At 32.5% G+C, this 26,865-nt stretch overlaps 1 protein-coding gene and 1 long non-coding RNA gene across 3 annotated transcripts in view; one reads left to right on the top strand and one right to left on the bottom strand.

The window, feature by feature from the left end:
* Positions 1-26,125, top strand: part of LOC117242947 (uridine phosphorylase 1) — a 46,049-nt gene extending 19,924 nt beyond the window's left edge. The window contains exons 1-6 of one of the 2 annotated variants that reach the window (XM_033510017.1): positions 5,784-6,141; positions 14,051-14,174; positions 19,270-19,431; positions 22,357-22,542; positions 22,900-23,232; positions 23,393-26,125. In XM_033510017.1, the coding sequence (XP_033365908.1) occupies positions 6,026-6,141; positions 14,051-14,174; positions 19,270-19,431; positions 22,357-22,542; positions 22,900-23,232; positions 23,393-23,575 (1,104 nt within the window). In that variant the 5' untranslated portion in view covers positions 5,784-6,025 and the 3' untranslated portion in view covers positions 23,576-26,125. Of the gene's footprint in view, positions 1-5,783; positions 6,142-14,050; positions 14,175-19,269; positions 19,432-22,356; positions 22,543-22,899; positions 23,233-23,392 lie in introns of those variants that run through there. The other variant, XM_033510018.1, reaches the window with a different exon arrangement.
* Positions 175-5,755, bottom strand: LOC117242956. The gene is made up of 2 exons (XR_004495366.1): positions 5,680-5,755; positions 175-342 (listed from the first exon to the last, which is right to left on the bottom strand). It is a non-coding gene; the product is annotated as an uncharacterized LOC117242956 (long non-coding RNA).
* Positions 26,126-26,865: the final 740 nt, after the last annotated feature.

Raw genomic sequence — 26,865 nt, 5'->3', positions numbered from 1 at the left:
AAAACTGAATTAATTATGACTCGTTTAAACGATTAATATTTTGGACTTAGAAAGGCATTCGTGTGACGAATGATATGAGAAATGATGCCTCTTATATTTTTGAAGAATGCGATTAAGAAATCTTTTTCGATATTTCGATTTGCCTGGCTCTTGCACGAAAATACTGGGAATTTAAAATGAAATATTTTCTTCTTTCACGTCTTTATTTTTCCTTAACTCTCTTCCATGCTCCGCAAACAGTTCCTTAGATAAATCACTGACATCCGGCCGCCGACTCTCGTTTGCACATATTTACTTCTCCATGAATGATACGATTCTTGTTCGTCCGAACACATTTCGAATCTGCAAGAAAAAAAAAAACACGCGATTAATAGAATTTGAAACACTTTGGTTGACGAGTCAACGCTACATCAACACAATCATTGACGCTATATTTTAGAACAAAAGCCCAGGTGGGTCCTAGACATAGCCGATTCTTCTTCCCAAAGGTCACAATGCATAGGTGCAAAAATTCTTATGAACGCATTGAGCTTGTCTGATCTTTGCACCGATCGATCGACGATGTATAAAAATATATGAAACTCGACAAGTACAATTTTTGTAACAGGTGGACTCGCCTTATTTTTGCACCAGGATCTTCAATTATTAGTCACAGTATGTCAGATTGTGAACGGAAGAGATATAGAGATAGATAGAGAGAGATAGAGAGTGAGAGAGAGAGAGAGAATAAGACATTTTTGTAAATAAAGGTATCTGCATGTATGTAAATAATGGTATATATGTAAATATTAAAGGTAATGTAAGTGTGTTCTTGGAAGTGAGGCTGAATAAACATACATGCATATGTATTGATAAATGTAAAAGCACGTGTCTACTTTCTTCGGTACATATTTTCTTGCTTTTGTAAAGACGTAGGACGAGACAGACGTCAAAACGAAAATGAAAACGATTCATGTATGAAGATACAGTTCGAAACTTATTTTCCAAGTTATTCACGAACCGAAACGATGACGCGGGATTGAGATGCATGAAGAATGAATCGAGTACTATATATCTATTAACATTTTTATAAAATTGTTTACAATAGCAATTGGTAAACTGTGGTGCAGGATCTTTGGTGGAGGTAACTGTTGGAGATTTGCAAGTGATTTTTCAAACTAAAAATCTGTAGGCTTAGTTCTAGTTTTGTTTTATGTTTATAAACTATGTAAAACCAAGTCCGATATTTAGGCCAACAGAGTGAAACGAATTAATGCAATACGAACTAAAATTTGTTATTCAACTTGATTGTTACAAACGAGGGTACTTAACTAAAACTTACAAGTTTAGTTTTAGTTTTCAAACTAAAAATATGTAGGCTTGGTTCTAGTTTTGTTTTATGTTTATAAACCATACAAAATCAAGTCCAATCTTTATTGTGTTTATTATGTTTATAAATCATATAAAAGAAGGCCAGCAGAGTGAAACGAATTAATGCAATACGAACTAAAATTTGTTATTCAACTTGATTGTTACAAACGAGGGTACTTAACTAAAACTTACAAGTTTAGTTTTAGTTTTCAAACTAAAAATATGTAGGCTTGGTTCTAGTTTTGTTTTATGTTCTAGTTTTGTTTTATGTTTATAAACCATACAAAATCAAGTCCAATCTTTATTGTGTTTATTATGTTTATAAATCATATAAAAGAAGGCCAGCAGAGTGAAACGAATTAATGCAATACGAACTAAAATTTGTTATTCAACTTGATTGTTACAAACGAGGGTACTTAACTAAAACTTACAAGTTTAGTTTTAGTTTTCAAACTAAAAATATGTAGGCTTGGTTCTAGTTTTGTTTTATGTTTATAAACCATACAAAATCAAGTCCAATCTTTATTGTGTTTATTATGTTTATAAATCATATAAAAGAAGGCCAGCAGAGTGAAACGAATTAATGCAATACGAACTAAAATTTGTTATTCAACTTGATTGTTACAAACGAGGGTACTTAACTAAAACTTACAAGTTTAGTTTTAGTTTTCAAACTAAAAATATGTAGGCTTGGTTCTAGTTTTGTTTTATGTTTATAAACCATGTAAAACTAAGTCCAATCTTTAAGCCAGCAGAGTTTTTTTTTTAATATTTATTAAAATTACAATCGATTCTCGCGTTGAGAATTTTCAGTAGTTTTTCTGGCGCAGTAACATGGCTAATTATTTATAATAAGTTATTACTTATTATAGATAAGTATAAGGCCAGCAGTGTGAAAACAATTGATACAATACGAACTAAAATTTGTTTTCAAATTGTGTTATTCTGATTGTTACAAACGTGGGTACTTAACTAAAACTTACAAGTTTAGTTCTGTCTTTAGTTTTGTTCTATATTTGTAAATCGCGTAAAGAAGAAATCCAATTTCTGAGCCATCAGGCTCAAAGAAATTAATACAGTGCAAACTAAAATTTGTTGTTCAATTTCACCGTTACAAATGAGTGTATTTCAGGGAATACGATTCCCAGGGGATACGAATATTAATATGGGTCTTGAAACATCGATTACCAAAAGAGTCGATACGATTCGTGCGCTGAATCGAGTGGATTCGTTTAATTACGTTGTAAACGATTGTTGGCTTGAATGATAAAATTTGAATACTTACACTCGTATATGTATCGAAATTGTTACAAGTGTGTATGCGTTGTGGATAAATGAGCATGATGCGTATTATTGTTTTGTATTTAGGCGGGTGGATTTTCACGTGCGCTAGCAAAGCGAGAATTAAGACAGCTTCAAATTAATTACAAGATTTATAGACACAGGTCGAAGAGAATTTATATCGACTAGCAAATTCTGTCGCGTTAACAACTGATCCGACAGGGAACTTCAGTTCGATCTCGTTATACTTTGAGCCTTATGATTTTGTGGAAACGCACGAGTCTGAAATTGGAAAATTGTTTCTTTAGTTAGATGTGGGAATATTTCTATGATACAGAAATTAGCTATTTTTTCGTTTATAAATAAAAGACAAGCATAGCCTTTGTATTTAGAAACGATACTTTTGCATGACGTAGTACGTTACTTTTGCTCTTTGTACATTTATTTAAAATACAGAGCACGAAAATTAAATCTATACGCCAGCGCTGAAATATTGTACAATTTTTGTGTTGTTCCAAACTATGAAACTCTGACGCGAAATTAATACTTAATATCACGTTTGAGTTTAGTTTTTTTCCCTTCAAATTGTATCGTTACTGTATCGAAATTTGCAACACGGACGAAAACAGGAAATGTTGAAAAGTACAAATTAATTGAACGTTATCTTAATATTATCGATGGAAATTGCTTGATTATCGATGGAAGATTAATTAATTTGTTACAAAGAAAATTTTTTAATTGAACATGCCGTTATTTACTGTGTATGATTTTGCACGTATTTTAGAATATATTTTGTCAAATATTTTTAATAAAGTTAGATATTTGATATTAACATGGGCAAATAGAAAATATAGAGATGTGACCTAAAAATAAGTCGCTTCCGTTTCTTTATCTTTTTTTACGCACATTATGAAGATGAATAATAATAATATGATAAATTCGATAAAATGTGATTCATGTTATTGTGCGCTGTGTAATATCTACTGCGGATAAGTAAAAAGATGATTTGAACATTTAGCCAACCATTATTTAGTACGTAAGATGAGATGAAAATATTGTTTTTCTTGTCCAAGTAATTGTATCATCAAAAGTTTTATGATTGCTTCTACTTTGTATTTAAATGCACTTGCTGTTGGAACGACGGTTCATCTCTCAATTTCTGCATGGAATCATCCGACTAATTTATAACTATAATTTATAGTCACAATTTTTATTTATAGACAAATTGCTTAGAGATATAACAGAAATTCTTTGACTTTTAAATATAAAAATGAAAAAGTGGTAAATATCATTTAAGTTGGAAAATATTTCTGCATTTATTATGCTTGTTAAAAAATAAATTATCGAAAGAGAAGTTGAAAATGTGATCTTTTCGCACAGTATAAAATTATGATATAATTTTTTCAGGGTAGATGCGCATGTAATAACACTACAGAATTATTTAACTGCTTCAGAATATTTAGAATGGTGTTTACAAATATTCAAGAACGCTTAAAATTAATGGTTATTCGAACGATACAGTATCGAATAGAATGTCTAACGTTTTATGATAAATATTTGTACTATACTAATCCTTGACTCTAGTACTGTTAAATTAAAAGTGACTAGAATAATTTGAGTTAATTTTCTTCATTGTTTAATCTGAATTTCAGTAGTCTACGTCAAAGAATAAAGATTGCTGATAAAAATACAGATACAATTATCATAGAATAAAAAAACGTAAAGCAGACTCGATCGAAACTGGTATATCAGTGAATGGATGAGATCTAAAAATACAGAAAAATAGAAAAAACATTTACTCCCATTTTTTTTGAAGCATGTAAGTGAGTTCACTCGGCTATCTACTTACTCTTATACAGAATTCTAAAGAATTCAGTTCGTTTTTTTTACGAATTATCCGCTGTTCTTAGAATCGATAGCACAAACCAGTTGCTTTTATCGGAGAAATTATCTAATTTTATCTTCTTCAAACTCAATGCGATGTATTTTTGCAAGTGTACAAAATTTGTAATCTGTAATACGGATTCGAAGAGAAGTAAAATGGATTCCCTTCATCTTCATACGCTGGCAACCACAATAATTGTCATATTATTTCTGTATCGTAATGTCTTATGATACAAAAATGAAGAAACTTAGCTGTCTTTTAAATCCAGTTTGTCTACTGTTATTTCCACTTAAACGATGAAATAAATCATTTATAGTTGACTTATAATTGCTGTTTTATTGCAAAAAAACATAGCGAGCGTAGTTGTTGCTATAATGGACAGAGAAATTTTGTATTCTTTTACATTCCAATCGCATATTTTCTTCTGGATTCTTATCAATCTTTTCTACTTTCTCTTACCCCTGTAATTTCAACCGATTATTATTCGATAATCATTCTACGCTATTATTAATCGAATGGTAGAAGACAATTCACACTCATTATTACGCTCATTAACACTGTCTAGAGCTTTCATTATCATTTGTCTACGAATGTTAACGAGCGATCTTCACCAACACCAACAAAGCTTTTTTCTAGCCTTCTCTAGTCTATATCATAAAGTTTCACGTAGATGATATGTATAAATCATAGCGGACGTCCCGTAAAATGTTCCACCATTTACAGCAGCTACGAAAAGTATCGGCACATATTTATTTTCCAATGAAGCATTTTTTACCAAATTCTACGTCATGATATCCGCGATATTAAATTTTTGCAGTTGTGTGAGAAGGCTACTAAATGATATAAAATTTAATATCTCTCGCAGTCAAATAATTAATATGACGCTAGAGCCAATAGTGTGCAAATACTTCTCGCAGCCATTGTAAGTCGATACCACACACGTGTTGTAAAGCATCGTACACAACCGTGCGCCTACGAAACCAAGAAAAACGCAGAAACGTAATAGGGCTGTCGGTTATCGATGAGTTTTCGAAGAATCACGCGTTAAAAATGATTCGATGACTGTTCCAATATCTCAATTCACTCGCGCTCCACATACATTTGCAGTGGGCACACGTACACAAATAACCGCGACCAGTTTGCAGCTAGACGTATGTACGTACGTATGCTCTCGGCGTTAGTGTGCGTCGCCTTAGCTGTCATTTGGCAGCGAACGACGAAGTGGTGGGAACGCAAATGGCGGAGACTCGAATCGAGATATAAAGCTCCCTCGAAGCATCACAAAGATTCTATTCGGAGACCGGCACTTGATCGACGTTGTTCACAGGAATCTGGCTCTTGCTCTAACCTTGGAGATTCCAAAGCACAGCCGCGAAACAGTCGTGATCGGTTAGTCGATATTTCTTCGACCTCCCGCCGTTTCGTTCGATCGTACGTCCGCCACGGTCGTGTTAGATCCCGCGAAATTGTCCTACACAAGCGACGAAGAGTGTTGATCTTGCGATCGAGATGCCCATTTGTACGTGCAAAGATCGCCCTCTGGACGAGAGCCACGTGTGTCAGATGAATCCTTCGGACGAGCATGAGAATGTCGAGTGGAATATCGAGTATGATCCCGCAGTTAGGTACGTTTGGTTCTTCTTTGTATTTTATGTTCTACTTCATTGTGTATTTGTAGGATATTTTACGAAAGCGTGTCGAAAGAATAGATCGGAGGAATTTATGTCACCTAACTAGCGCTCACTCGAGGAAATTTGAGGTTATTTCGTTGAAAAAGGAACTTCGACTTTTCGGTGGAAAAGTATGAGATAGATACGTGTTTACATGTTTTAAATTAGTACGTGCGATTACAGTGAAAAGGTTAAGTTATTACGTTCGTTCGTTTCAACCGTTTCTTGACGTAATAACGTTATAATCAATTAATCTTACAGGCGAGGAAGTGTGAATATTCTGGAAGATTAGTTAATACGGAGCTGTAGTACGTTGACGCATTAAAAGTTTTATCCGTGGAATCCCATAATTTGTAAAACCAAAAATTCGAGCGAGTTAGACTAATGAACTTGTTAAAGACAAGGAATAGCGAACTATATTATCTTTCACTTCATTTCTCTTCATAAATCGTGGATATTAGAAATGACATCGAACTCTTCAAATTAATACTTCCTAAACTTTATAAATTGCAACCTGACGAATTATGAATCACATAAATTGTGTTAAATTTTATATTTTTGTACTATAAGGTAGGTAATATCTATTTTAATTCAATTGTTTCAGTGATTTTGAACCGTGATTACAGTTTTCAACAGCCAATTATATAATGTTGAGATAGAAAATATTTATTCGGAAAGGATTTGTATTGTATATTTTGCAAAATTTAACATGTTTATATATCAACAATATATATCATTTTGCAAGGCATATTTACACCGTGGTAGGTTATAATCGATACAGTATTCGACGTATCGTTGAATGATGATCGAAATATTTTAGTGCAAAGACATTACACTTGTACATGCGTGTTTACATGAATATTATCTACTCTACGCGCTTTGTTGTGCGTACATTACAAGGTTACTATTATAAAACATTAGAAATTACGAAATTTTAAATGCTACTACTTATCGTAATGATTATGTATTTACAAGGTTTATAAATACAGCGCTTTGTAATTACACTTTACACGCATCAACGTACGTTGAACTACGAAATTATAATGTAAAAATGTTTCTCAAATACGAGACTGGCAACTTTACGATATTTTACTCATAATAAATAAGCGTGAAACTGGTATCGATTACATAAAAAGTTAAATCTTATTTTTAGCTTGCATTTAGTACTTCAATTCAAGGAGATCCAATTCACACTCAAAATATTTACGTTCGCTGAAATGCCAATGCTACTATTCGAGAACAAATTTTACGTGTTAATAAATAATTAAAAACATAGTATATGATATATATTTATAGTATCTCCATAGTATAGTATATCCAAGCTGAGTTAAATGGAATCAGTCGAAAGAAATTCACATTCGCTCGGGCATAAATTTAATGTTTCGTAGTTTCATATATGGAGGATTTATATGATATAGCGATTTCATACTACTTGCAATATGATACAGAATCTGTAATAATTCTTATGAAATTGGAAATTATTTAAAATTTCAAAAAATATTACGAATGCAAGTGCGCTTTATATACAACGTGAGAATCGAAATGAAGTTTATCAAATTACTCTTGACAATAGAATATTCGATATCACAAGTAAATGTGTCATGATATAATTTTGGAAAATTTACGACGATACCAACGTCATCAAAATTAATTATATCCTTCAAAATTGTACTTAATTAATGCATTTATTGCAATCAAACGCGAAGCTAATAATCTCAGCGTGCAAACGGAATTCTAATTATGCAGAATGTTGTTAAGGGAATCAACAGGAAAGAGTCGCAAAATATAGATGTACAGATAAATAATTACAACTTACACTGCTATCACTTATGTATCAGTCGCGTAAGTACATAATCGTTAAGGTCAAAGACATTGAAATTGATGCAATTCAATATTGTAATATGTTACATATCCAATATTGATTGACTTGATTAAAGCCCTACCCTATCTGTGTTTGATAGTGTATCACTTTATATTTTAATAAATAATAGATGCATCCTCATATACTGTAATCGAATTCGAGCCTGAAAATCTCAACAAAATTAAATTCTATTATGCGATGGCTTTACTTTTGTTTATAGAATTAACGTCAGTACAAATCAATAGATATCGGTTAAATTATACGAGGTAAAATTCTTGTATACGTAGTTTTACCTTTCGTTAATCCTTTATCTATTTGAATTTAATTATATTTCAATTTGCCCAATATGAATAAAATGTTAAATAAAAAATTGGTTTCAGTTTTGATCCGTAAACGAATTTCGGCGATTAAATATATTAAATATATACATTTTACTCAAATTGATTTAATATTTTTCAACAGTTTTTTCATTCATTTATATGAGATATTTCATCTGTACCGTTTATAATTTAATTCTACGAGTCACATGGATGGAAATCCGTAGAAAATCCGTATTCCGATCGGTATTCGTTCATTGCATAGTAATAATTGAAAATCAATAGCTCTGTAAGGATTATATTGATTTTCGGTGACGTCTTTAATTAAATTCTTCTATTTGAAAGCGAAGGCTAGTTTCGAGCGTTTCTTATTCTTTCGTATATGATTTGAAGTATTTTAATAACGATAAGAAATTGCGTAAGAAGTATGTAGTTCCTATTTTTCGATACTTTCATTTAACTGATGCAGTATTTCCAAAGAAATTATAAATGAATCTCTATAATCATAAATGACATACAATTAATTTAAACTGTAAGAATAAATACTGCAATTATATCTTTTTTATTTTCGTGTTGATATGAACGATAAGCTCGCAACCTACAGGATGAATAAGTTCTTTTATGTATTAGTTGGATTATCTTTTATTTAGTATTATCAATAAATATACAACCGGGTCGATATATATCCAAAAGTTCATGTTATAATATATGATGAAAGAGGGAACAATAAAATTTAAAACCGGGTTACGAAAAATTAAAATTTATTAAAAATCTAACAATAATATTTTATTTTTATATGTAGCTTTACCTAAATGAATTATACTTTTGAAAGATGAAAGATATTTGGAACAAGAGATATTTTACAAACGAGGTAGTTATTTTATCATATATTATTATTTTATTATCATATAAATAAAATAAATCTGAAACGTAGATATTAACACAATGAATGAATTGTATAGTATAGGATTAAGAAGGAACCTAAGAAGGAAGCTATAATCCTGTCAAGAGGTCATTGTCAAATTTGATTTACGCGCCATTCGATTCTAATCGATATGTTCATTTGAACGATTCCTCTTTCTTCCTGTTCTGGCCGGCATTTTCTTAGTCCGTTCACAGTTTCTTATTGAAAAAGTATTATCGTTTATAGAATCGACTTTATAGAATTATCTGTACAGTTGACTGCGAAGAAAAACATAAGAAAGATATGAACATAAGATTTAGAAAATATTTACATCAGTAATCGCTTTAACCACGTGTATATAGCGTAAAGTGACAGCAGAACGATGAATTGCGCGTCAGGAAATATAGAGCCACTGACTAAGGAAAATTTTCATAAGTGGAGAGCTCAGATTCAAACGTTATTAATGAAAAACAACACATAGGAATATGTTTCTGGTGAAAAGATCCGAACTACAGAGAATGCTACAGAATGGGATGTAGCAGATAGAAAGGCAAGACCAGAAATGTCTGTATATTAGCAATAAGTCCTGAAGCATTAATGCAAGTAAATGATTACAACACATCAAAAGAGGTATGGGATAAATTAAATGAAATATATTGCTTAACTTATCCCGCTTACAAGATAATGCTAGTAAAACAGTTAATTAACTATAAGATGCAAGAAGATGGGAATATAAATAGTCATATAAGAAACTTTTCTGACTTAATTGATAAATTGAGAGAAATACATATATACATCCAAGATGACATAGAACAATTTTGTTATTATGTAGTATTCCAAACAGCTAAAAAGATTTCAGGATTGCTATTGAAACTGAGGAAAAATTTCCATCCTTTGAAGCACTGAAAATAAAACTACTCAAAGAAGAATCCAAAAGAAGACAGAACTAGGAGTATGAAAACAACACCTATTATAGCGGTAGTCGAATTGGGCATGCAATAGAAGTCTCTACATATTCAGGAACTGCAACAAAATACACAACACAGACCATCACACCTAGTATTTCGCATCAAGTGCTTTATAAAGAAATTATTAATATCCTTTAGAATGCAGATTATCGTACCATGACTCTTAAAAAAGTAAGGCTAATGATTGAAACAAAATATAACATACATCTTAATGACAGAGAAACGGAGATATATTTTTTAGTCATGCAATATGTAAAGGCAAATTCAGCTGTACAAGAGAGGGAGATAGAGCTCAATGATGGAGTAGTAATTGATGATACAGAAGATGAAACAGAATCAGAATTAGATGATGAAGAGATAGAGGAAGAATGATAAACAGTCAAGAGGAATCTTGCAAGAAAAGCAACAAGTAAATATGGGAATAGAAGCTTTTATTTCTTTGGATGATCAATTTGTTTGTTATTTTTTCAATAATTGATTGACAACATTTGTTATGTTGATAGGAATGAATAATATCTTGCAATTTCCTTATTAAGCCTCCGAAAAAATTTATTATGTAACGTTACATAATAAATTTATTATTTCTCAAGTTGCTTAATGTTTTAACACAAATTGTAGAAATTAAAAATTTAAAAGTCCCATTTTGGTTGGTATAATTTGTATTTATGTAAATGTTGTCAACTACATATATGTTATACAAATATATATACAAATACAAACATGTTTGTTGCAGTATGACATTGTTTTACCATATATATGAACTTTGTTGTCCACGGTATTTGTTGTATTGGATGTTTGCTATATAACATTTTAACTTATGGATGTTATCAAACGTATGTTCAATTGAATGGTGATCCATAAGTAGGAACCAACTAGATTTGGTCAATGTTGTAAACAATATAAATGGCGCTCATTAAAACTGCCCTCAGTATAAAATTACATAAAATATTAAGAATATTGTATTGGGATCAAAAGTATGATATTTCAGTTTCTAAACATTAAAATGGGACAATTTGCATATTTAAGTAATCTCTATTGTATGAACATTTCAGCATGTTAGCTTAATTGAAATAAAACATTGAACAAGCATTAATGTAAAACTATGAGCACACCTTATGTTAGTAAATTTTTCACAATAAACATTTCTTTTATACTTAATTTAATTCAATATACATTAACTAAGAAGCAAATTATACTAAAAAATAAAGCTGCATGTTTGATAATATTTAAATTTCATTGTAATTTTTAGGATTAAATAAAATACATGAAGAGTATGTGTGTGTGTGTGTGTGTAATATGTTATTTATAATTTCAATCTTCAACGAAGATTATGAATACACACACGCTTAGGCGAACAATCTGAGAATGAAAAAAAAGCTTAAGTTACTTTGGAGAATAGAATGTTAGATATCTCAAAGGTTCATGTATTATCGCTTGCAGACAGTATCTCGGAGAACAATGCTGTTGATAATCGCACTGAATGACGCTATGATTGTTTTAAGGAGGTTTGTACGTTCTTGTATTAATCAGCATTGTTACCTTATATTCGTAACACAAGATTTAATATACGCATCGCAGTATAACATATGAAAATGTTAAAGGTCTAAAATAAACATATAAGAATTATACATTGAAATGAATGTATAAATTAAAACTCCATCCAAGTATATATATAATGAGAGCTGATTTTTATTCTTGCTTCGAGATTCCTTCTTCTCAAATAAAAGATGAAATCGTCGTGTATCTGATGTATGGTGAGAAATTTCCAGTTCTACTTTATATGGTACTCTAGAACATAGATTTCTGAAGTGTGGGTCGCGTTAAATATTCTACTATTACAGATTCGTTAGGGGAGTTGTATTCATCGATAATCGTCGTAAGAACAGTTCAAATTCTATTCATTTAAAAACCAGAATAACGAGGAAGATGAGAACCCTTATTTCTGTCTAGTTTCTCTCAGCTCGTAGATCCGTATCAGGTCAATTTTATATTGCTTATCAATCAACTCTCGACACAATTACGTTTTGGCTAATCTTCGAGTAGGTCGCGAAAAATCATCGGTCTCGGAATTGGGTTCCGGTCCATAGAAGTTTGCGAAGCTTTGCTCTAGAAGTATGTAAGTCACTTATCGGATTTTGCTTGCATTCGACTCATCTTTTGAAACAGTTCTTCGAGTTTTTTAAAGTTCCAGAGAACCTGATTCAAAGCTCTTGTGGCCTGTTTCAATATACGTACGTACATGATTTTACATTAACTTACAAATATTGTAAGTTCTGACGTAACTGAAGTAAGTTCTTCAGATTTTAATGCCTATGAAGGCAAATATGGTAGTGGATATTTTTGTGGATATTTCCTCTCTTTTTAGAAGACTATGCATGAATTGTGCAAGTATCCTCCTTTATGATGTTGACGAGACAATATAAATAAGTATTCAAAGTTCATCTATGAATTATGATTATTAAATTCATTTATGCGAGGTTGATCATAGAAAGCGTACGCGTCTTATAATTATCAGAATATCAATTGTTCTCGTGTAACATAGGTACTCGTTGAACTGACTCGTTTAACGATAATGAAACATTCGTTGTTATTTTTGCAACGTGCAATCATCGCACTCGTTTTTGTACTGCTCATGCACAAATTGGCACGACGAGTTGCATATTATGAGAACTGAATACAATTCTGCCACACGCAGTCATCGGTTTCCTCTTCGTCCTCGTCGTCAGGGGTTGCGAGGGTGAATATTCTGCTAGCAAAGAGAAGCTGGCAGGATTATGTTGAATTTACTTAAAAAAAAGAAATCGATGGAATTTTACCAGCTATAATCGATTCAGTATTTTAAATTATTTATCCTATCGTATAAAATGATAGAACAACATCAATTCTATATATCAATAATTTATTTTTCAATGGTAAGTTTTTATTTGCCATGCATAATAACTAACGTTAATATCATAAAATTATACCTTGCCCAGTGGATTAATATTGTGTAACATTGCAGAACCGAATTATATACCTATATAAAATCACATACATATGCCATATACATACCACGCATTAAACTAAAGTTATTACATATTACAATAATACGTAATTAATGCATACTATAATGCAATATAGTAATGCAATATTATAGTATAAATAAACCAATACGTAATTTTCTTATGAATAAAAGACAGTATAGTTATATCGAACATGTTGGTGTAATCGTAAACAATCAATCGATTAACTCGGTAAACAGTAACGAAGGTACATATTTCGCACACGACAAGAATACATTTCTATTTACGAGACTTAAATAAATAAAAATTTTGATACACAACGCATAATAACCAGCGTTAATATCATAAAATTATACCTTGCCCAGTGGATAGTATAATATAGATATAGATATAGTATAATAAATAATACATTTATAATAATATTGTGTAACATTGCAGAACCGAATTATATACCTATGTAATATCACATACATATGCAATATACATATCATACATTAAACTATAAGTTATTACATATTATAATAATACGTAATTAATGCATACCATAATGGACAGAACTTATTCTATTATAGTATAAATAAACAAATACGTAATTTTCTTATGAATAAAAGACAGTATAGTTATATCGAACATGTTGGTGTAATCGTAAACAATCAATCGATTAACTTGGTAAACAGTAACGAAGGTACATATTTCGCACACGACAAGAATACATTTCTATTTACGAGACTTAAATAAATAAAAATTTTGACACACAACGCATAAAGTTCTATATGTTTTTAACACGCTGTTCGCGTTTCGCACTTTTTTAGATATAGAGATGGATCTGTACGACTTCGAAATCCAAACATCGAGCTCATGGATCAGGATATACTGTATCATCTTGCTCTGGGTAGCGGCTCCCACGATCTCGTTGAAATGTTTGGCGACGTTAAGGTAAATCAAAGTAGTAGAGCTTCTTTTTCTGTGGAGAGAACTTTTACCTTTAGTTGTACTCCTTTTTTTTTTTTTTTTTTTTTAAAGAACTTTGTTTTATGTATAGTAGAACTCCTTTTCCTGTAGAAAACACTCTTTGACGTATAGTGAGACTTCTCTCTTTATTAAAAGGACTCTATAATGTAATATAATAGAACGTTTTTCTTCTAGAAAAAAAGTTTTTTTATATACAGTAGAATTTATTTTATGTGAACTACATTTGTAGAAACAGAATTTTAGTTAGCACTCCATTAACTGTGTTCTTTCTGTCTTTCTTCCATTAAGTGCTTTACCATGTAATAGTGGATGTCCCTTGCGTAACAATTTTTCTAATGAAAAATAAACGCAACGAGAAATTTTCTAAAACTTGTTACTCCAAGTTTTCATATTCGTGCTCTATTTTGATTTGTACGAAAAAGTTTCTATAATTCCTATAAAAGATGCGAACAAGTAGTTTTTCGCATATTGTCGTGTAACTTAAAAAAATGTTACGTTATTAATTGCCTCGAAGATCGTTGCATATTAATTACGTATTACGCACGCTATTCCTAGAAACGTACTTTAATGTCAGTGCACCTTTAAACTCCTGACGCATATAGTTGAAACAATGCCAGAACATCGGTGCTTTCTAAAACATATTGAACTTATCTATAAATACATTGAGGCTTATTTCTCTCCCAAAGAAGTAGTTTTACAGTGTCACAACGACCTCAAAAACCTTTTTTATTACTTTATTCAAGACATATTTCGATTCTCGTATCGCATACAGCTTCGAGTATGTTTGTCAACTCAATTAATCTCACCAATTTCTTTCTCTATACTTGTGCGAACACTTTCTTGGCTAATTGCAATGTTTATGTTTGGGTTCTGCGTGCAGTATAGTAATCTCTATCAGTCGAATTTTCAGAGGTGAAGTATGACTAATTTCTGACAGTGGATTAACACGGAATACTACCGATAACAATCAACTATGTATGTAGAAGCGCTGCAATGTGTATTTCCAAGCGTAAATTTGCATAACGTTCGAAACTACAATATGTGTGCTGTACACGATATCGTCGATGTATTACTATCTCTATTATCTATTTATAAATTTCTGCTCCATCGATCGTTAATTATCGGACTATCTTATCCACGATGAATTTTGTAATTTTCAGTGAATGTTAATGTTAGATATTAATTATATTCGTTATATTAAGGACGAAGCAAATAGAGTTAACTAAATTTATATCTATCGCAAGATATTGAAAATGATAATGAAAAACTTTGTAATTGTAAAATTTTAGCAAAACATAATTTTCGATGAAATTGGGAAACAAGGTACAACGTGCAAATGCAGCAAAAGAATTACGATAGCAATAAATATGTATAAAGCAATATTTGTAAATCATTGTTGTAAATTATTATGAATCACTATTTTACGTTTCTTTCCAGAAACGAATTTAAACAGGTTCGTTTAAAATTTATTTGATATAATTTTGATCAATTTCTTCTGCGTGCCATTTCGCAAGTTATTTTAACTTTTTGTTTGCTTGGATTTTCAGAAACAATTCAGTTTCATAAATGGCAAATGCTTCTGCGGCAGACACTTGTCATCTTGTCATCTATTGTTTCTCCTACGTATTGTATATCGTTCGAGCTTACGCAGTTGCAGTCAATCTATTGATTTTTATTTCGCATTGCTATTGCGATCAAAAAACAATTACATCAAGTAACCGAACACCAGGTTTTTATCATACTTGCCTTATCAGGTGAATTTGTTAGCAGTAATGAAGAGAGCCAAGAGCCGTGGCTCATAATAGATATACTTACCATATGTTTACATTGGCTACAAAATATTTTGGCACACTATCGTATTTATTTTAGTATTTACATACTAATTAATTAGGACTAGGTGCACTAAATTTCACATCATTTAGTGTCACTATTTCCGAATGAGTCTAAACATTCAAAAATATCAGATTGAAATTCTATAAAAATTCCAATGAAAAACATTTTGTTGGAAAATGGGTATGTGCCAATACTTTTCGTAGTCACTGTATTTTACATAAAAGAAACGAAGAAGGCTAAGTTTGAAAATTTGTATGTGAGAAATTTTTAAACGTTCACATTTTTAATCGTCTCGTTGCTAGGATTAGAGTTTTAACTTGGAAATCATGAAAACCTTACTCGCATCTCTCTGATTTCAAGTACCTGGTATATTTCCCTAACATTGATAGACATAAACAGTGATCTGTGTAATATTAGAATGATGAAATAAATGGCAATAGTGTACTTTTAGCATGTAGTTGTAACATACTTATGTATGTACACTTCGTATATAGAACAGTTAACAGTCCAACCTGTTTACTGTAGCTAAAATCACAGAATCCTACATTAATCCACAGACAAATCAATTTTAGATCGGTTTTAGTTCCAGCGAATATAAATTAAATATGACACTCGTACAGAGCTGATCGTGGCATCCACTGTTTAGATAATCAGACAATAATTTTTCATAGAAGAAAAGATTATCTGTTCTTTTGAGCTGCATTATAAATATTGATATTAATAAATATCGATTTACGCGTCAATGTGACGCATTTCGAATTTCACGAGGGAAATTACACGAACCGTTTACATTTTTCTTCTAACATTTGTACTGACGAGACAAATGTATATCGAAATTCATTTCCTTCAAAGTTTTATAATTTTAAAGTTTTCTATGTGGTGTACGCGTTAATTAAACCCGAAATGTCCGTAAACCTAGCGTTAACGAGGAGAGTAACTTTTAAGTAAGAAAGTAAGGATTTCTTCGATTTCTATTCTTCTTTTTTCCAGATTTCCTTGCAAGGGGCACAAATTTTCTATCGATCGTTTCGTTAATCGATTTTCTTGATAATCCAGATTCCGTGGTAGTTAATTTTCAACGCAAATGAAGCAAAACCTAAGAGATAGAAGATTTTTTAACTATTATTAAAATTAAAAGCAAATTAACTCGTCCTACAGATCTCAATTTCTTAGACGTAAGAATTTCTTCATTTGCGGATATTTTCTATCGAAAACACAAGTCATATGATGTTAACGGTTAGAATAATGAACGTGAATGACGAAATTGATTTATCTCTTCTAATCTGTTATTTCACAATCCAAATATTTCTGGTTAAGAGGTGACTCGTGATGTGTTAACAGGTCACTAAATAACTCGTTATTTGTGAGAGAACCCAAAGAGATTTGTTCATCGCCGGTTAACGTTTAAATAAACGTCGAATTTCTTTTCGAGCTTTGCTCTCGTAGCTTCCAAATGAATCGCGTTTGAGCTATGGACGCAATATTTACGTCGTGTATATTATTACGCCATTTAACGTTTCGCAGCTCGTACAAGCCACGAGCACGCATTCTTTTTATCGCGATCTCTTTTACGCTATCAGTGAAGCCGCGTTTACACAACGTATTCACGTTCATTGAAGGATATGCCATTAGAAGAAAGTACAATGTTTCGTGACCTAAATAGAACAATAGGCGAAACTTGCATGCGCGTGCTTCGGCTACACAGACAGCGGCGGTAATCCTCGAGGTATTATTTCGTACGTTGCTCGGCAACTGTTGTACACCGTCGAATTCTATGTTCCATTTAGAGAAAAGAGCAATTCCACTGTTGCAAATTACAAACAGCATCGGAGGAACGTGCCCCGTTGGTTTTGTTTGAGTAATTCGACGTTGGAAATCATTTTTTAACTCCTCGATGCTCCATTCTGTTTTATATATTTGATTATATTCGTTATAATTATATTTGCATATTTGATTGAAAATTTGTATTTTTCTCCGTAATAATAAAATGTAATTCTTTTAGATTTTTGCGAGCTACGTCTGCCAGCTATAGCACTGTAACACAGCTATAGCAGCATGGAAAAATATTTTCCATCAGCTTTCTTAAAGCACCTGTCCTTTCCAACTCCTGCACCTGTACCGGATGTGACAATTGCGCGATACAGGCGTACAGTGATTCACGGAAGTATCCCGGTGTTTGTTAATTTGCTCCAAAGCTGAGCAAAGTAAATTAATGAGCAAAGTAAAATAAAAGATTAATTTTTGTTACTTGTAATACCTGATACGTTAATGTGTTAAAATTTATGATACAAAATGAACGTTCGTATAGGATATTTGAAGTCCATAATCTACGTGAAGCACCTAAGTTTCTTTCATTAAAAATAAAACTCTTTAGAACTGACTACACATAGCCTGAAGCTCAGATGAAAGCATCGTGGAAGCAGAAATGCTACATATTTTTAATTGAATATGACACGAGAGAGAGCATTATCGTGGGATACTATAAGAGGGAAATATTTCTCCATACCTCACGGCTATAAAACACAATACAGTACGATAGAATTCCATTTATTTGAACTTGATAGGGAGCAGACATAATAAAAGTTCGTCGATTCTTTCTATTTATCACTTCCCATTCGAATAATATGAATTAATATTCAAATTAGTGGATTCAGTTAAACGGGCATTAACTATGTTTCAATAAATACAGTTTAGATGAATGAAGGGAGAGAATTGGAACCACTGCAACAGATTTATCTGTGGATAACGTACTTAAAATATTAAACTAGATAGATGCGATTAAAGAATGTTCGTAGAAAGCACTGTACGTGGCAAAATTGAGAAATGTTGATTTTCTGTTGGAAAATTCTACGTACCAATGAGAATGCCGTAGTATTTAACTTAAATTTTATTTTTTAAATAATTTCAGTGCAATTTCCCTTTCTAAATAGTTATTAACAACGCTGAAAGATAGTGTAACAGCTTCACCTCTATAGAAAATGATATAGCTGCTAATAGACATTGGTTAATGGCCTTTTTACTTTTGTAATGGAACATCGTGCTTTCTTTACAAATAAGAAGTGGCGCATACAGGCTTTTATACAGATACACTTTTCTTCTTCATGAAATTGGATCGTGTCAATGCAGAAGATTCCTTTTCCTTCTGAAAAGCTTGTCTCCTGCCACTTGCAATGTATTCAACAAGCGTTCTTCAATTATGTAATTAATTCTATAACTCTGTTTACAGTTCGTGTGCATGGGAGGAACACCAAAGCGTATGGAAGATTTTGCTCACTTCATAATGAAGGAAATAGGTCACAAGCTTCCGGCAGGCACGACACTTCTTGATATTAGCCAGTATTCATATCGTTACTCTATGTATAAAGTCGGACCAGTCCTTTCTATTAGCGTGAGTATACTTGACATTGCGTTTATTTTTCGAAAATTATTCCTTTAGGAATGTTTCATATTCACGAGACTACGGATTTTCATGTATTTGTGGGCAATTTTAAGCTGCAAATATGCATTAATATACATTGTAAAATAATACATATACATAATAACAGATACATAAAATATCCAAAGTAGAATATTTGTTATAATATTTATTAGACGAAGCCTAATATTCGCTTACAAGTAATTTATGAATAATTAATGAAGATAGCAAATCGCTGGAAATACGTCACGCCTTATCGTACGTTATTTTTTGTTTTTACTTCAAATCACGTTTTTCAGGTTTAAATATCGTCTTTGCATCGTGAGTTACAGTAAACAACGTAAATCAAGAATTGTTAAGATCTGTTAAAATTGGGTATTTACACAATCGTGCGATCCGAATTTAATTAAATTGGAACGCTTCAGCGTCTCTCGAGGGCAGAACAGGACGTAGGTGAAATTGAAAAGCTTATTGAAACTGAATGAAATATGCCTTCACCCTATTTGCTCGCGGTTAACTTGCATTCGATTTAATCAGAATTGTATGTCCAAGATTAGATAGAACATGCATACGACCAGTTTGTGATAAAATAATGAGAGAACGTTGAACAACGAATGTTGAAGATTATTTTCTATAGGCTGGAAGGCAGCTACTTTCGAACAAATTTATCCAATTGATGCAGTAAATAGCAACATTTATCGTGAGATAAATGCCAGAATTGCCTGATTTTAAATTACCTGGAATATATCTCACTTTGTGGAAAATACAAATTAAATCACTTTTCAAAAGATAATTGGGACATAACAAAATTAAATGAAGTACATAGAAGTGTTAAAAATTATTTCCCAAATAGTACAGAATTCTGTGCTTTTGCTCAAGTTTACGATATTAATATAGTTGCATAATTAATAATTTGGCCAGTGATGTGTTCAAAATTATTCTGAAAATAATGCAGAATATTTTATTTCAATTTAATTTTCTGATATTAATATATTCAGATGTTACACGATTGATGTGTATGTATATATGTATGTATTGTTGAAAAGTGCTAGAAGCGAGATAAAACAAAAAATATTCTATGACCTTGGTGATATAAAGAAATATTTCATTAATTAAATTTCTTATCCCAATGGCCTCACTTATTGTAACGCATCTACGATATTACTCTTTTTACTTTTGTGGAGTATCACGATTCCACTAAATCCTCAATTTTGCATGTTTAAACAAATTGATAAGCAGTATTTCTGCTTAATTAGATATATATCTTCGATAATAATCGATACAACATTTTTTACTTCGTTTTATCTGCTCCATCCAATTACTTTCTTCAAAGGAGCCATTTCTTTTCAGGTTTTATATTAGAGAAAGTGTACAGTTTTAGCTTTAAATCACATTCTAATTATAAACGAGGCATAAGCTTTGCATAATTGCGATAACAGTTTCTGGTTTCAACGATGCTTTAAAAGCGAATTAATCGAAATTGGATAGTTTTAACTTTGAAGTAAATTGCTTGAAGAGAACAAGCCCCTTTCCTGTTTAACGCAAAATAAGAAAGAACACTGCAATAATTTATAATTATATTTGATACTTTGTGAACTTTATAAGCTTTATCCGGGTACGTTATTTCAGTTACTCTCAATCTAATTATGCTTTCTGTTATTCTTAACAGAATAGAGAAGATATTAATATGTCTTATTTCTCGTTTCGACTTCATATTAAAGTTTTCCTTAAAACATAAAAGTATTCTTACTTGTTAAAACAAAGTACACGTCAGAGCGTAATAATTCAGAGATCGTAGCTGAGCTAATTGACTCCTTAATTAACTCACTCTGTCGAAAGTCTGTAAGGAGATTTCTGAGAAAGAGCCTTTGGCAAATAATAGTTGCGTGAGTATTGTACTTGCTAATCAAATGGTTGAATTGTTATGAAATTCTTATCCATCTCGCAAATAAGAAAAAGAAGAAAATTCTCTAAGACTGTTTACAATTATCAATGCAAACGTAGCTAATATTAAAAAAACTAGAACCGAAACGTTTACTCGGTTCACCGCTTTATTTTAAGAGTGCTTTTCTCAGGGAAGCTTCTTAATTATTGGCACGAATAAAACACGAGTAGTTAGAAATTTCATAGCTAAAAATTCCAAACTAGATACGACATATGCGTTTCGTTCGACGAATAACCGTAATAGTAAGTCGTAATAGGAATCATTGGTCAGCAACAAGTCACACGTTCGAGCGTAAAGCAACATCGAGATTCCAGTAGAAGGGAGAACGTCTAGTCGAGCTTTCCGCGATAATCATACACGCTTCTCTTCTCCCGTGGGTTTCTCCATGCACCAGTTACTCGGCTGGTGGAGCAAACTATTTTTTATCGACGCTTTGTGCAAATCATCCGTGTGACGCGACAACACGTCAAACGACGCGAGAAACACAAAAGAAGTTGCGTAGCCATAGAGAAGTTCATCCTCGCAAGTGGTGCGAAAAGAAGTTGCGCCACTTTATCGCGTTACGATGACTGGACGGCAAAGTTCAGAACTTTTTCATTCTTTTCAGCGTTTTAAATTTAGAAGACCGTCTAAAAGAGGATCTAGGGAACATACAGAAATTTGCTCCATCGGAGGCTACAAAATATCCTACGGTCGTCCTCAATCGCGTCGTATTAAAATCTTTCTGTCGTTAAAATCAAAAAATCAACGAAAACCAATGGGATATCGCCTCGCTGGATATTTACACGTCCTTGTTCGCATTTTCACCGACCATACGCGGTCTAAGTACCTGCCATAAATTGTTCCAACTCTGAGTAACGCTATGTGGCATCGACGATTCTTAAAAATATGAACATAAACACAAGAGAAAAGAATATCGTCGATAGGAGGAATATAGGAAATTTTCTGTTTAGCATGGAATGGGCATGCCGTCGGTTGGAATTTTGCTTCACGAAATGATCAAGCTGATGTACCACGCGAAGGTGAAGGATCCGATATTCTTCAGGATTGGTACTTGTGGTGGGATCGGCCTTGAAGGCGGCACCGTGGTAATTTCCGAGGAAGCGGTCGATGGAATGCTGAAGTCGTACTTGGAAGTGGTAAGAAGTTCTTGTGGAATCCGGCATCTGGCCATTCCGATAGTTCTTGCTTTCTTTTCCCCTGTTCTTAGCTTTGCAATCCTCACGCTTCGATCAAGTGAATGACTCGCCGTGTCTTGGTTGAAACGCGTTGTTCAAACTTTCAATCTTTTCCAAAGAATAGATGGCTATTAAAAATGATCTATAATTCCATCAACGACTAATTAACAACTAATAGCAAAATTTCAAGTAGCAACTAATTTCATTAACGATTACGTTAAAAGTTGCTTGATCGTAGATTGTTCAAACGAGTAGGAAATCTATTTTTTTATAAAGTTGCGTCCACCTCTGACTGTTCCTTTTTATTTTTGTTTTTAGCCTGTGCTCGGCAAGGTGGTGAGGAGGCCTGCTAAGTTAGACCGACAACTAGCTCGCGATCTAAAGGCCCTAGCACACCGTGACGATCCTTATGACACCGTAATCGGTAAAACAATGTGTACCGACGACTTCTACGAAGGACAGGGGCGTATGGACGGTGCATTCTGTGAATTCACGGAGAACGATAAGATGGATTACTTGAACAAGTTGCACAAAGCTGGCGTAGTGAATATAGAGATGGAGAGTTTATCGTTTGGAGCACTCACACATCTAGCGGGCATTAAGTCTGCTGTCGTCTGCGTAACATTGCTAGATCGATTCAAAGGCGATCAGGTAGATTTTCATCATTTTTATACTTAGAATGCATCGTTGGAGATTTATAAAATTTCCATGAAAAATTACGAATTGGTCGACGCGATATACATATGCTGGTAGTTTCAGCGTTAGGATCTGTTATTGATCGTTTGTACTAAATTGACCATTGTCTATGTAGGTGCTGGCACCGAAAGAAGTCCTGAATGAATGGCAAATAAGACCGCAACAATTAGTCGCACGCTATATAACGAGATATCTTCAACGAAAAGGCCGCCTCTCCTTAGATGGCCATGGATCAATGTGTGTGAAAAGCCCGCGCCGGTTCAAACTGGTGCAACAGGAATCTGAAAACTACGATTAAATTCGAGACGGCCCGAGACTAAAGGAATTGCCACGAAAATCTGTTATGGAGTCTGTTAACAGATGAATGTACTGTTAAAATACAATGAAAAAGCACGCATTAGTTGATTCTACCAACGATTAGCTTATTGATCGGGCGTCGTTTCACTTCTTTATATACATTCAAGTCACAAATATTATTGTTAGTAAGGAAAAAAAGAAAGAAAGATGTTCCTTCTTATTTTTTTTTATGAATTAAACTATTATTTAATTCTTTTTTGTGTGTAGATTTTACGTACAAAGTATTTCTTGGAAAGAGTTTACATAGAAAAGTAAAATCTCGATTACCATATACGTTGTGAACATACTTTTGTAAATCTTGTGTATTTAATTATCAATGTCGAGTTATTAATGAAATTTGACGTATAAAACGAACTGTTATTTCACATATTACGCTGTTACTTCAGCGTCGTAAAAAGTTTCTTAATGTGTTTTTTTGGTATTACGTCATTTTCTAAGTTTCTAACACTGCGTACCTATGTGTCGTTGTAGTATTTAATGTAAAATTTGTAAGTTGCACTTAAGTTTCACGATAGTTACGAAGTAAAAGCTCAAAGAGTCACAAACCTCATCAGTTTCGCTGCACATTATGGTGCTGTGATCCAAGTACAAAGCAGCAAGGTATTTAAAAAAATAATTACCAAAGTACATCATGTACGTTCGTAATGACCACACTTGGCCACATATCTATTGTCTGTGTATTTTCTGAAAGTTTTATTTCAGACTGCGATTATAATTATATGCGAAGACATATGAAGAAGTTTAACATTTATCGACCAAGAGAACTTTACGTTTTAATTACGAAAATATCATGTAAATCTTGACAAATTTTGTACACGATGTGCTGAAGTTCTACAACGGATCTATGAATGGTTTATTGTAGTCCTGTGGTGCTCGCAGTTTTATTAGTTATGAAATTGATTAAGTACGAAACTGCAAATTCCTTTAGCTATGTTTTAAGAACGTATGAAATATCTTACTCGATAATGTTAAGATTCTGTGTATTAGTAGTTGATTAGAAATCTAGCAGCACATTCCACATAGTTAAATAAAAGCATGCTTTCGTTCAGCTGACGTTTGTGATGCGATTGAGGTTCTTTTACATATATGTATACCATATATTATGGGCGTATATATAAAAACAACCTCGGCATTAAAGATTCAATCGAGACTGGATTAAGAATTCAAAAATAAAAAGAAACAGATATAGTAACGAAATTTCCGTCATTATTTTCGTTTTATTCTTTGGAACTTTGCTTCCTAGTGCCAAACAATACATTTGAAGAATAATTTATTTTAATAAAATTCTTAATCCTGTTTCAATGTTATAACTAGTTGAAGTTCTATGACTAATAAACACGTTAAAATAGTTGGTCACAAACCAGTTACGATTATCTCAACGCAAGAAAAAGGCAGATACGGAGACTCCGTAAGAAGTTTAAATAGAAAAATAAATGTAGTTAACGTTTTTAATTAGTAGCTATATTCGCAAGAATTCCATGTTATATATATTTTTAAGGTGTGTATGTGTTTTTGTATTAATATAAATTTGTTGATCGAAGGATATGTCGACTCTTGTTCTGGAATAAAAGTAAGAAGTCGGCAAATTAAACTAGATATTTATGAAACGTCTAAAAGTAATCAATCACTGCATTATTATATACTATTGTAACGATGATTTTTAAAGGTTTACTATAAACCTAACATATCTTATTTTCTGGAAACAAGAGTTTAGTATTAGGCTTTAGTAGTATCATAAGTTTTCATTGCTTTTATACGTGCGAAATATTTTGTTAACGGAAATATAACATAATGGGAATTATTTTCGATTTTTTGAAGTGATGGAATGGCGAATAGGAAATATTCAAAGATTTTTAGTCTGCGTTCTCATGAACTCTGGATTCTCTAAATGTGTTCAACGAAAAACATTTCTGGAACGGACAAACCTTACATTTCTTGTAAATGTTTGACGAAAGCTTATTTTTGTCTAAACTTTTAACATCATGAAAAGTTGGATGAATTTTTTATGCAAAAACACTACCACGCGCTAAATGTACCGAATTTTAAGTAAATCATGTCAAGTAGATTATATCAGCTAATAAATGTATTGTTCATGGTGTTCGTTCTTTTATAAATTTATATATGGTTGTAGTAAAATTAATTTTATGTTTTTTATTTAATTACTGTTGCAGCAAACTATGTATTTTAAAGCCATAAAAATCTTAGAAAGATTAAAATTTTCTTTTTATACTACTTTTGAACTAGATTGACATCGTTCAAACGATCGAACGCTAATGTTCGCTGATTGGGGAAAAGAAACTAACGCATTAGCACTTGTAACATTGTATCACACGGTACGCACAATTCCCCGTTTAATGTTTATCGTATAACTTTGCATAAGAGTTCGTCGTAATTGTTAAATAAAAATTGTTGGTGTTACGATTATAGTTCAGCCTCGAGGTTGCACACGGCGGTGCTTCGGTATGTTAATTATATTTTTGTGATTGCCGATTCCCATGTTGTATCGTGTTTACTATATCGTAGCTAGCAATGTTATATAATTATACGATACACCTCCATTGACGTTGTTGAGCGCCGAATGTAAAAATTGACCTCCGTAATATTAAATTGGCGGAGAATAAGCGACAGAACTTGAAATCGAATTTGTTTCAACGCGTTTATTCCTGTTCGATCGTCCGCGTAATCAAATAACGATCAGCGTTGACGCTGACTGACCTTAGCGCGATTAATGATTTGCAAGAAAAAAAAATCGAAATCCAGGTAGACAAAATTTATCAATCGACGTATGAAGTGTCTTGAATCGATTTCAATGTCCTGTCAACAGCCTAAACTATATACAGATACATAATTTAGGAAAATAGATCTTACAGAGTTGAAATTATCCTTTTATTCGATAGTAGCGAACCAAGTGACTTGTACAAAAGCATTTTCTTCCTCGTTTCACGCGTGCACGCGCACGTAAGCATTTTTTATAACGATGTCCAGTCGATTACTTGCAGTTCTGTAACACGGACAGATCCGATCGATGTCGACTTTTGGCTTTTCAAGGATTAACCGCGTTATCTGTCGCAGTTTCGCGTTGACGTTTCGCGAACATTATGGTTCGCTTTTCCAAGGGATAACGCGATTGACTGTGTAAAGCGAGAGGCACGACGTGCATCGTGAACCATCGTGAAAGCTTAAAATCTAAAATTGGATTGATTGAATATATTTCGAAACTATGGTATCTCG

This window comes from Bombus vosnesenskii, unplaced genomic scaffold, assembly GCF_011952255.1.
Source record: "Bombus vosnesenskii isolate JDL3184/JDL3185 unplaced genomic scaffold, Bvos_JDL3184-5_v1.1 scf7180000016281, whole genome shotgun sequence".
Classification (NCBI taxonomy): Eukaryota; Metazoa; Arthropoda; class Insecta; order Hymenoptera; family Apidae; genus Bombus; species Bombus vosnesenskii.
Note: the sequence above shows the minus strand (reverse complement) of the source record. Positions and strands in the feature narration are given on the sequence as shown.